We start from the raw sequence: 13,312 nt of genomic DNA, 5'->3' as shown, positions 1-13,312 counted from the left end.
TTGATAGTATGTAATATGAATGTACACTATATAGAATTGTTGTAGTATAGTTAATTATTAGCTTGTAGAAATAGTAACAGAAAACAGTGTTGGATGGACTTACATTGATATTATAGAAATTATAGATAGGACAAAACATTATACTTACGAGTTATCACTTATTATGTTATCACAGGTATAAGGTATACACTTTATAATATGTAATTTATTAAACTTTGATGTACATAATCAATATTATTTCATGATAAAAATTCAAGAAATCTAAAATAAGTGTGATGAAAAGTGTTTGTTAACTATGTCTGTTTCGTAGTTCGTAGGGTTTTCAACACGTATCTCACCTAACCTATATATCATAAGTGCATAATATCAAGCGCTGATTGAGGGAGGGAGAGGCACTGTCCGGGATCCATTGATTTTGGGGACCCATCTTTATCCCCAATATATATTTTTTTTAATGCTTTCAAAACTGTTTTCAAAAAAATTAAATTATATTAGTAGGTAAAAATTTTATAATCATTTTATATCACAAAAAATTACTGAATGATAATACCTAAATATTAAATTGATATTCTAATAGCTTATAATATTATGATGAAGTTTTTAATATGTAGATCGTGAACTTACTCCATTTGAACATATAAATGATAGGCTTTATTGACTCTATTATCTTTTTTTTCTGTTGAACCGACCGAAGAGGAGGCCCTGTTTTAACAATACACTACTCCGACTTCATTATCTAAGATTTTTCGTAGTAATATAGTACAATATGACGATCGGAGTGGAATGACGGATACCAAGCAAAATGTGTGTCTCTACTAAATCACTCATCTAAATTTTAAATACTTATAATTTATAACTTATAACTGATTAACAATTCGCTTGAAATTTTTAGACTTTATGCATAAACTATAAATATTATTAGAAAAATATTCTACTTAGGAAACTGATATTATCCGTTGATATTTATTACCTAAATTTACAATTTATTGTTTATACTTTTTTTTAGAGATATACTTTTTTACATGTTTATAAAATTGAGAGTCTTAACAGGGTTTCAATTATTTTATTCTAAACAGCTCGAACTATACCTAATTATTTTCGGAATCTCAGTATTAGTATTTAAAATCTGCGAGTGTGACACATTATAAAAAAGATTAGTTCTTATACTATATGGGTTTGAACATTTTCAACAACTAACCTACGAATAAATGTATTCATTTCATGATGACTTATGTATTTTTTTAGAATTTTAAGAATTAAATCACTTTTTCTAGTCATACCTATTACTTATTTGATCACTATACTACACATGCCCATATTCGTCTATTCAAGTACATAAAAATATAAAATAACTCCACACCTATATAATAATAATTATAATAAATAGGGTTTTTGTAAAATCTTTTTTTTATACAATATTATATTATATGGTACAATAAACACGGAAATGGGGGGGGGGGGGCTATGGCTCTGTATTCCCCCTCGCTACGCATCTGCTTGCACATTATAAATTATACATACTATTAATATGACTATAGTGGTGAATAAAAAAGAGTTATACTATAAGAAGACTCAAAAAAATGTAAGCTTGACAAACGATTTTAAAACTTGAATACGCATTCTATCGTCATCTTTTAAATTGTGGTGGATCATAGGCGAATCTACAGGGTGTGCCTGGTGTGCCAGGGCACACCCTGCGACTCGTATAAACCTGTGTATAGGGCCCATAATACTCATTTCAGTTACAATGGTATTGAGTCTAAACATTAAACAATTTATATTTTAATTTTAAGAGGACGTGATACCTGCATGTGTTGTCTCTGTCTTACAAGTGCGTAACATAGCAAATTTTACGCTCAGCAGAACACGTGTAGCTCCGTTAGTTTAAAAATTAGTGCGTATTGACCTCTTATAAAATCTAAAGGTAAGATTATTATCTAGTCAACCTCATAGGTTTTTTATTATATTTTAATTTTAACGCGAGTTATGAGTATTTTATGATGTATAAAAAATTTACAATTTTAAAATACTCATAACTCGCGTTAAAATTAAAATATAATAAAAAACCTATGAGGTTGACTAGATAATAATCTTATCTTTAGATTTTATAAGAGGTCAATTTGCACTAATTTTTAAACTAACGAAGCTACACGTGTTCTGCTGAGCGTACAATTTGCTATGTTACGCACTTGTAAGACGGAGAAAACACATGCGGGTATCACGTCCTCTTAATTTTAATTTTAATACATTTTTATGGGTACAAATATTGTCAATAAATGTTATCGTGATAAGCATAGTTGATAAGAGATCAACAATATTATCAAGAAAAGAGAAAACATGTATGTTTATTTATAGCACGGCTATAGTCGTAATTTATATTCTTAATCATAGTTATTTTATGTAATTTATGATCGCTTAGAATCTCTCTTATTTTTATTTGTGGAGCAGGAATTAACTAACTCAGTGGACATAAATAATGTAATTGAAGAGTTCAAAGTTATGACTCCTAACCAAAGAATACTAATTTTATAAAATGTACCTATAAAAAATAGTTGTTAATTACTACCAGTTATATTATATATTTGATACAATTCTTTGTTATAATTATAATAAAATTAAGTTATATATTTAATGCATTTCTTTGTTATTAATGATAATAAAATTAAGATGTTATAGGTATTAAACTTCCAAGAATTTTAAACATAATTGATTAACAATTTAATTGTTGGTAGACATATGTCCAAAAAAAATAACTGAGTAACATATATTGAACTTTGCAATAGTTGTAGTTTATTAAATTGAATAATTTTGAAACATAACATGTATATTTTACAGCACGAAAAATAGCATCTAAACTAGGTAATAAAAATTCATCTTAATATTATTTAATATTATTAATATTGTGATTTCAAATGGGAAACATATTTTAAACGTGTGATAACTGAGAGGTATTTTGAACTACAGAGGGCCTTTTTGAGGTAAAGGCACACCCTGCTATGAATTCCTAGATTCGCCTATGTGGTGGATATATAAACAATTCTTAAAATTAGTCCCACAATGAGACTAAATGCATTTGAACAACTATATATTATTTTATAATATACTTATTTTTTTTCTTAAATTTATTGAGAAAAGTAAAATACTTTTTACTAAAATATATTGGTTGATAAAAAAAACTGTTGCTAACGTATTAAAATGTAGTATATATTGTATATGCCAAATGATATTATATAAAATAGAATAATTAGTATCAAAAGTAAAATGTATTATGTAGTATATATGTGTAGTTTATAATGTTGATATGTTTATATGTAATATATTGTCATAACATAAGTCACCCATTAAATACATTTTCTATTGATCTTCTAATTATATTTTAAATCAATAATCCACGTGAAACATGGCCTCTTGAAACTCAATCTACTAATAGTCCTGTGACTCTTCAAAATATTATGAAAAAAACAACAGACATTTTAAATTTATTTTATGTGAGCATTATAATTTTATATTTATTAAAGTAGGTAACATTAAATTGCATATAATGTTATAAACTTATAAATGCATCATTTATTTGAATTAATTATGTTCATTAATTTACCGAACTTAAGAATTTAGACGGTCGAAGATTAATAGATTTATAAGTTAATGACCCATAATAGACAATTTGATCAAAAAAATGTATTTAAAAAAAGCATTATTACTAGAATCCATTAATAATTAACCTGAACTTGTTCATTTTTTTGAAATTCCGTTTTATTGATCCGTGTTTAATCATTAAAAATAAAACCAAGCGTACAACGACATAAGATATAATAATAGATATTATAAATAGTTCATTAAGATTATGAACATTTTTAATGAATGATAATCAAATACCGTAATAAAGTATATATAGCCATATAGGAATTTATAGCTATTTTACAACTCTTATATTATTCATGAAAAAATATGTTTATGCTGACTCTTAGTAAAAGTAAAACGTGTGTACTAGAGTGAAGCTTATAATAATAATAATTAATAAAGTAACTGAAAACAATATCATTGATTGTGAATATTAAAACAATTATAATCAATGACAATACTAAATATAATGTATAAACTATATAGTACAAAAAACAGACATACACCAGTAATACGAGCATTAGTTTGTTTAAAACATTATTTAAACGATTAATAAACAAAATGATAAGTCATGAAGAATTAAATGCTACTATTTTAACTTATGTGTATTGTGTAAAATTAATATATGAACATTCTTTGCGAGTACAGGCTATTACAGCTAAACTGTTTTGTGAATGTACTTACAATGTGTTGGTCATGTGTTTAAAACGTAGTAAATTTTATCTATAAACAATAAAAAATGAACATGTATTATATTACATCTAATGAAATGTTAAAACCTTATAACGATACACCTATATCGTGTTCTTATATTTTATTTATTTATTTCATTAGCAGGCCGTGGCCCAAAAAACAAGTTTGTACACGATAGAGACAATGTAATAGCAACACTAACAACTAAAACAATATAGTAAGATAATTACAATAAAATAAAATATAATAAAATGAATACACTAAAATTAAATTTGGATTAGAGGAAATCGAAGGTTGGGTTTCATTTGCTAACCTCATCAGTCGGTATAAAGAGGAGAGTTAATTCAGTAGATAATCAGTTATGGTGAAAGGAATAAAGAGGGTGAGGGTATGCCATGGAAGAACTGTAATCAAGAACCAGTTGATTAATATGGATAATACCTATTTTCAAGAAAAACAGTAAGTTGGTGAAATGTTACAGTTCGGCGGGGATAGCAAGTTAAGACATTTAAGGATAAGGGTTTATTCAAATAGAGTAATAGGTAAGTAGCGAAGCCTAAGAATCTGAACAGGAACTCTCTAAATTGCTAATCAGTATTCAGTAGCTGATTTGGGGTCTCATAAAATAGATTCATACTTAATAATTGGATAGACTATAGAACTGTCGAGGATATTTATTACGAGGCTTTCAATTTTTTTACAGCAAACATCTTTTATATTTTGTCTGGAGGATAAATTTGGTGAAAGCATTGGACTGAATAAAGAGTAGTCATAGAAATACAATAAACTGTCATCACTAGGGCCCGGATTCTGATGCCCTAACAAATAAAAATATGACCTAGAAAATTGTTAAGTTAATACAATTATTTATTAATATTAAAATTAAAAACTACGGTTCATAAAAATACGAGGTTTTGATTTAATTTTAATTTAAAAACTGGTTTTAATCTAGAAAACAATTAAACATTTTGATTGTATTTTTCGTGTAGATATGTAAAATTAAATTAAGATTAATGGTAATATTCTCCTACCAGAACATTTGAAAAAATATAATAATGACAAATAATTAACTGGTAATTTTTCCCTCGATTGTTAAAAATTTTTAAAAATACTCTAAAACTTCAAAAAACTACCTAAAGTTACAAAAATGAAAATAAAACGAAAAATGCAAAACGAAAATTTGTAGTATAGATTTATATGTTATTGAAACATATTTTAGACTTGAAGAGCATAGTCTATGAAATCCAATTAAAATATGCAAAAATCATCAAAATCAGGATCAAAATCATCACTGTAATGGATGTGTTAAATTTGAATTCAATGTTCAATCATTGTGTAATCGATGAAAAACGATTCTGAGCGGAGACGGTCTAATCGTAATAGTTAATAGAACAATTATTACTTAAATAATAATAATATAAAAATGTCATTACATTTTTTCCCGTTTATTTCAAAAAGTACTGAACAATTTCTATTTTTGACTTACCAAAATAAAAACTAGATCCAATTTTCTATCAGAAACCTCCCTTAAAGTTGACAGTTGGAGCATTTATTTTACTTGAAAAAGTGTCTATTCAAAAAAAAACACATCATAGTGAAATAGATACATTCATTGCCCCTCTAAGTATTTAGTTCAACTAAATGAAAATACTTAAAGTTTAAGTAGAGAAGTGGACCAATACTAGGCGCCCGTATCTTTTTGCTGCTACATAGATGCTCCGAGAATCTAAATTCTAAATAATATTGATTTATAATAATAAAAATGTGAAGGAATATATTAAGTATGTATAGCAAAAATATTTTGCTTTGAAATATTAAATTAAAAAATGTGTTGTCATTTAAAAAGTGTATACAGAAAAATATATAGGTCATGATAAAAAATAGTAAGTAAAATAATAATATTGAAAAAATAAATTTTAATATATTTTAAAAAACTCTTATAAGGAATCACTCGAAAAATATAAATAATTTTCAAAATAGTAAATTTCTTGAGTTCAAAAAATCACTCTGTATATTAAACTATAATTTAACTGAGTATTTTTCTTCGAGTATTCCGATTTAAACATATTTTAAGACCTAGCTTATATCCTCAAGATTGGTAAACACTATATTATTATATTTTTATATTTAAAAAAAAGTCATATTTTTCGTCCGTCCGAAGTTATCTCTCTGAACACCAGACGGATTTCGACAAAAGTATCGTCCTCAAGCCACTAATCAACACATTTCGACTAAATTCGTAGACCCAATTATCCAGTGGTGAAATAGAAATACACCTGTGGTGCTCCGGACCTGTTTTACCGAGACATTTGTTGAATTTTTTTTAATATAATTTTGTTTTTCAAATGTTTACAAAATAAATTTTTCATAATTTCTACCAGTTGTAATTTGTCCTGATTCTTATTGTCCATATTTAAATTTGGAATATTGAAAATTTTAAATTAAATAGTAAAATGTTAGTTAATATTAACTTATTATTTAAATAATCTGAAACTAAAAAGTTCTCAGAGAATAAATATACTACCTAGTACCTACTATAGTTTCCACAAATTCCTCCGAAAAATGAAACTCAATGGGTACTCAATTTATTTTCTATTAATTATTTATGCCTTTCAATATATCACTGATATTTTATTTTTAAAAATGTATAATCATAATAACTAATAAGACATTATTTAATTATTTCTTAGGTTTTTTCATTCGTTGTTTTTGTATTCAGTTATACATTTTATATTGTATGGCCTACTATTATGTCAATCCTATTAGTAATGTAGACAATTTTTAAATCACTCAAAACACGTAATTTTCGTCTAAACATTTATAATTTCCTGTTTGCTTAGCATTTACCTATTTGGCTATTTATCATAGATATAATAAATAATAATAATGACTAGGCCTAACAGATAATTTTATTACGCAATTTCGCATGGCCTATTGTATGTTGGAATGTCATGGACAAGATATGTGTATCGAAAGAATTTGTTTATTCTCACTGAATTAAACAACAATACCAAAAACATCGTGAACTGCCAAATCTTAAAATAATTACAACTAAAATACTCAACTTCTAAATATTATTATCTAATGAACATATAATTTGATATAATAAGATTATTTTTATAGATCATTTCATTGTAAAACAATTGTTTGCCAAGATAATAATTATTTACTTACGATAATAGTTGCAAACTTCCTAATATATTGAAATACTTATTGGATTATCTTCTGCACGTATTAAATTTGTTTATTATCTTCAATTTAAATATATCATTTAAATAACATTTAAAAAGTGTCTAAAGACACTTAAAAATTTAATTTGGCTCTTCTGTAATTTTGTTTTTGTTAGAGGTAGAAAAGCTTATGAGAGATCTTGTATTACATTATAAAATAATAGCAAGGAATATTAAAATTATTTTGAATTTCTATCTACAATATAATTTTCACCTTTTCACAAAAATACGGTTTCGACGAAATTGTCAACATTGTGACTTCAGGCTCACATAAAAAACCATTGTGGAATAACGCTCAATATTCGTTTTTATAATTACACTAATAACAACTTCACTAATAACAACTTATGAGGAATATTATATTCAAATTTTAAGTTTTTTTCAGGCAAAAAATTAAATATATTATCGACAATAATCGAAAAAAATTTAAAAAATTGAAAATGTGTCATGAGGATAGCTCAAAAAGAATCAAAATATTTTGAAAATTTAATCATGTATGGAAAATTTTTCATATTAACATTTAAATATCTACGGTTATTTTTGAATAACATCAAAAATAAATAAATTGATTTTGTAGAAAACTGGTATAAGCAAAAATTCCTGTTTTTACAAAAAAATGTTTGGTTTTTCTTGCCGCTTTTGAAAACTATTGAGAATTTTTACTTTTGATCTCCAGAGTAACTACCATATAATATCACTTTCCTACCAGAAAAGATACTGACGTACAAAATCGTCAAAATCGAAGCATTTTTAGTGCACCAAAAGATAATGACAGAAACAAAACAGAAATTTAAAAAACACACTACCATTGTAAAATCAATACATCTGCATTCGTCGGAGCAGAGTGGTTAGAGAATCTTTAAATTCATAAATTATGAATAAAACTGGAATTTTTAAGCAAAATCAGTTTTTCACTAACCGATTTCTTTAATTTGTATAATTCAATAACGAATAACCGTAATTTAGATACTTCAACTTTAACTAAATTGATGTTATAATTTTCTACTCACGTGATACAATTTTTAAAATATTTTGTCTCTTTTTAAGTATTTGTTAAGACTTGGCACAATCGATTTTTTTAAATAAATATTGTTAAAAAATATTTACCCAACCAATTTTAAAATTAAAGGTTCCTGATAAGTTGTTAAACCTATTTTTAACATTAAAGATACATGCTGCACGATTTTTATTTATAAGCAATCTTAATTCAAATGTTGACAAAATTCTTCAAAATTACGAAAATAACGTATAACTGAGTCTTGAAAATTGAATACAAGTTTCCTCACAAGTAATTTATTTTGAAACCATAAAACTAAAAAAATAATAATAACCACAGTTTTTTTTTATACTTTTGAATTCATTAAATATTATTCGTGGTGACTTGAAACTTTTACTTTATAATTATAATATTTATATTATACTCAACAAATATAAATATGTGCCAATACATTAATTAAATATCCACGATATAATAAGTGCAATGATAGAGACAAAAATTAAATCAATCTTCCAATATAATAAATAACTTTAGTCTTAAATAGCAATATCATAAATACTTTTTAATATAGGCTGACAGGTCGTCTTTGCTCTGAATCTTTTTTCGTATGTAATGATTCATTGAATTCAAATTTAACACATACGTATATTGTAATAATTAAGACGAAATAATATTATATGTCGAGGACAAAAGTAAATATAATTTGTTTTATCGTTTGATTTTATCTAATTCATCTACAGAACACCTCAAATGAACAGATTTATTTATTTTTACACTCTTTTCCAAACAATTATGATCGGTTATATTTATTTAAATTTCATTTTTTATGCTGTTGATTTACTAATTTTTTTTATATTTATTGTTTCAGTGATTTGCTGAGTATAGGCAGTTCGGATAGCAGAAACTATGAAATGGCTGACGTCCACGGTGTCAAGTCCATGTGTTACCAGAGCGTGGCCTCGTCCACAGGTGGCGGGAAAATCGGTTCTGTGGCAGCAGCCGCGGCTCTCAAATCCGCCACGGCCACAGTGGTGGCCGGATACCCAGCGTCCGACTCGGAAATGTTCGCGTCCGACTATCCGTCACACCACCTCCATCACCATCACCACCATCCCCACCAACACCATTACAGCAACAACAACAATAACATAAACAACAACAATCATCTCAGTCACCTCTACCACAATCACCATCACCAAATGCTCCAGCCCATACCACAAACTTCGGCCGCATCGCATTCATAATGACTTGATGATTATTAATTACTATAATATATATTATGTATATTGTATACTATAATATAGCAGTACCTTATAATATTATTAGGTGATAGTAGATATATATTAGTAAGAAAAAAAATACAAAACGGCATAAATTGTATACAAACCCCATTATCTGTATGAGGGTCAGTTGTGCAGTCTGTGATTAAAGTTAATCACAGTTTAACCGGCCGAATTTGGCCGGTTAAATATCTGTTATCAACTGATTAAGCGTAATCGGAGTTTAATCACAGACTGTACAACTGGCCCTAAGTATGAATATTATTCATTTTTTTTTTTAATTGTTTAAAAAAAAAAATCATGTCAAACATTATAATATTAACAAAATATTCAGCGAGCCCGTGCGATTTGTGGTCCGAACAAACGAACGCGTCCGTCAGTCGATTTAATCAACACGCTAACCATTTGCAACCAGCAACAAGACAACTATTATAGTTATTATAAGTATGAATAAAATATAGTGAATTAATTCGATCGATAATCGGGCATTTTACAAAACTTTAAGTTTCGAAAGAGATCCTATTAGATATCTACTTTTTAAAACGGGGATTATGAAGCCCATATTCATATTATCCACATTTTTGTGCTGATCTTGTACTAAAAACGCATTTTTTGAATTCCGGTGTCAAAACACAATATATGTGCTATCGCCTAGTGAACATTTATTTATTTTTAAACTCGATTTGACTAATATTTAGTTTCTGAAATTCCGGATGTCTATCATATGTTTTTAATAAATCAATTTATATATTTTGAGGATCTTTTAGCTTTTCTCAACTGTTTAGGTAATATTTATTATGCGTACCCCATCATACATAATAATTTATGCAGATGGTTATAATATTATTAACATTTATTTGCATTTAGCAATACTTGTTGGCTAATTTTATTTTATTTTGTTTATATTTAAAACTGACTTTTTTTAGACTTCAGTTAGAATAAAAACAATGATATTTTTACCCGTCATACCTTTAACACATAAATGTAATGTCATAGTCAGTCTCATATAATTCTACAAATGGGCATGGAAATCCGAAAATATAATTAGTAGAAAATAGAAATTATGTCTGTAGGTAGTTACGCATATTTACATGAACCATATACTGTTATAAGATTTAAAAATAATAACAATAAATGGATATCATATTAGTCATACCTTGTTTTGAAGCTATTGCCAGATAACAGACATAACTGTGCACAGCCAGACACACATCTCATTTATATCTGTTTCTTTTTCTGGCACGATTATTACTCGATTCTACCTTACTCGTACGCAGTGAACATATACAGCAGAAGTATAATAATTATATAATATAGCGTAAGAAAACGTAAAACGCTGCAACTATTCTTCTTTAGACCATATTCTATTACAAATTAAAAATAATTTGACTGTATACAAATATTATACGATAATAGTCATCCCGAAAATATTATCATCTTAAAATGTGGCGTTAGAGATGTTTAAACTTTTTCAATAGATTTCACGAATTCGATGTTTTTTTTTAATTGTAATAATTTCGTTACCTTTACGTTACTTATTATAGATTGACTGAGACAGTTATATTGTAGTGCCACACGACTTTACTATATTGACACTTACACGGGTATTGCATAGGTAACTATTTAAATCCCGAAAAGGGTCCGGTTCACACCCCTCCCCCAAAAAAACTTCATATAATCACTAAAAAATGTCTTAATATAATCGTAAAATAAATTTAAAAATTATTATCACATTTATTAATTGTATCATTTAGTTACAACATAATTTTAAAAATGTTCAAAACATAAATTAGCAATAATATTATGAATTTTCATTAATGTCGTTTCTGTTTTTGACTCGACCTCCCCCCACAAAAAAAATGTACACTTCATTCTGCCGTGCTATTTAACTTATAAAATTAACTATACCATATAGGCTGACTGAGTGACAAATGACAGATAACTGCAGTATTTTAAATAACACCTATACCTGCCTATATGTATATGATAAATTTGTTTCCAATGTGCGCCATATAGTTCGCCGCAATTATATACAAATACGAGTAACGATACAATATTGGCGTGTGCAATCGATTTGAAAATAATCATTCTATAATATAAGTAGGCATATTTTATGTCATATATATATTTAGGTGTACACTGTACATGTGTGTGTGTGTGTGCGTGTACCTATAAATGATTAAAATAGTTTTTATCGTTGTTACCTAGTTGATTTAATTGAAATGCCAAATACATTTCGTAAGTGGTTATATATTACAGTGTATATAATATAATAATACATAAATCGCATAAAGTTATATCCGTTTAAAATTATAATGTATAATGTTTTATGGTAATTTTAAAATTATTTTGTATATTTTTCGTTTCTAGACAAATATAAATCCCGAATTAGGTTTTTAGTTTCTCGCGCACTTTTATATATGTATGTATTAGGTTAGGTTAAATTACTACAAGTTGACTGATGACGTCAAAATATCTGTTTTAAATCTAAATATCGTATATACCTGGCTTTTATCTCGATGTAACACAGTTACATGGCCTTGCAGGAAATTAACTTAGTTCGTATAAAATAGAATTAAAAGTTTCAAAAAAAGTCACATGTCGTTGTTATTTAGAATACATATTTAGTAGGTATATTGAAAACCAAACATTAAATTGTATTGTCGTATAAAAATAATCACGTTAACCTGTAACGCGTTTGGAAAACAGAAACCTAGCTGGGTCCTAGCTATACGTGTGCTGCTGCGGTGATTAGATCTATTATTATAATTAACCACATAAAATGATTTTTTTACGGGGTGGCACCCGACCATTTTTTTGTTAATTTTTTAGTAGGTATTGTAAAATAGAAACGCCCGAGTGGTTGTATCGAACGGGTATTCGTATTTTTATTGTATATTATTATTATTATTATGTACTGTACAAATTGTTCTTGAAATAAAATACAACTGGATAATATTATATAAAATATGTATTGTAAAAAAGGATATTTTATTTGTCAATTCCTTGAATGGGCGCTGACGATTATTATAAACTTATAATCGCAATGAACGTGTTAAAGGATATCCTGAAGCAGTAAATCATATGAGGTCCATAGGGGTTTTTATAATTTTACTGCCCTACAAGTTGCATGCACGTTTTTTTTGCCCCCCCCCCCCCCACGTCCTGTCCCGTGTAGTTCCTAATGTAGAACAGTTGAACTTGGTAAAATTGAACTTTTTAATTAGAAATCGTCAATACCTCGAACTTAGGTAAGACCCAGACATTTCATATACTTACTATACCCTGTTAAGATCAAATCAGTTCTTATTTTTTTTTTTACTCATAACTGAAAGGCCGCAACTTGTTACCGCACATTTGTCTTTTTTACAACTCTTTTGTGCAAAATATTAAAGATTCAAGGGTTTAACCCTATTAATTTAACTGGGTCAAAATGCACGGTTCCACCGGTTACAGCACGTTTCAAAAATATTGCGGAAATGTTGAAGTCC

General features: G+C 27.3%; 1 protein-coding gene across 1 annotated transcript in view; it reads left to right on the top strand.

Moving 5' to 3' along the window:
- LOC111035037 (homeobox protein SIX6-like) overlaps positions 1 to 12,769 on the top strand; it is a 39,953-nt gene extending 27,184 nt beyond the window's left edge. Inside the window, exon 3 of the mRNA XM_022316529.1 lies at positions 9,410 to 12,769. Coding sequence (XP_022172221.1) covers positions 9,410 to 9,785 — 376 coding nt within the window. The 3' untranslated portion in view covers positions 9,786 to 12,769. The remainder of the gene's footprint in view (positions 1 to 9,409) is intronic.
- The last annotated feature ends 543 nt before the right edge of the window (positions 12,770 to 13,312 follow it).

Source organism: Myzus persicae, unplaced genomic scaffold (assembly GCF_001856785.1).
Source record: "Myzus persicae strain clone G006 unplaced genomic scaffold, MPER_G0061.0, whole genome shotgun sequence".
NCBI lineage: Eukaryota > Metazoa > Arthropoda > Insecta > Hemiptera > Aphididae > Myzus > Myzus persicae.
This window is presented reverse-complemented; position numbering and strand designations above follow the sequence as displayed.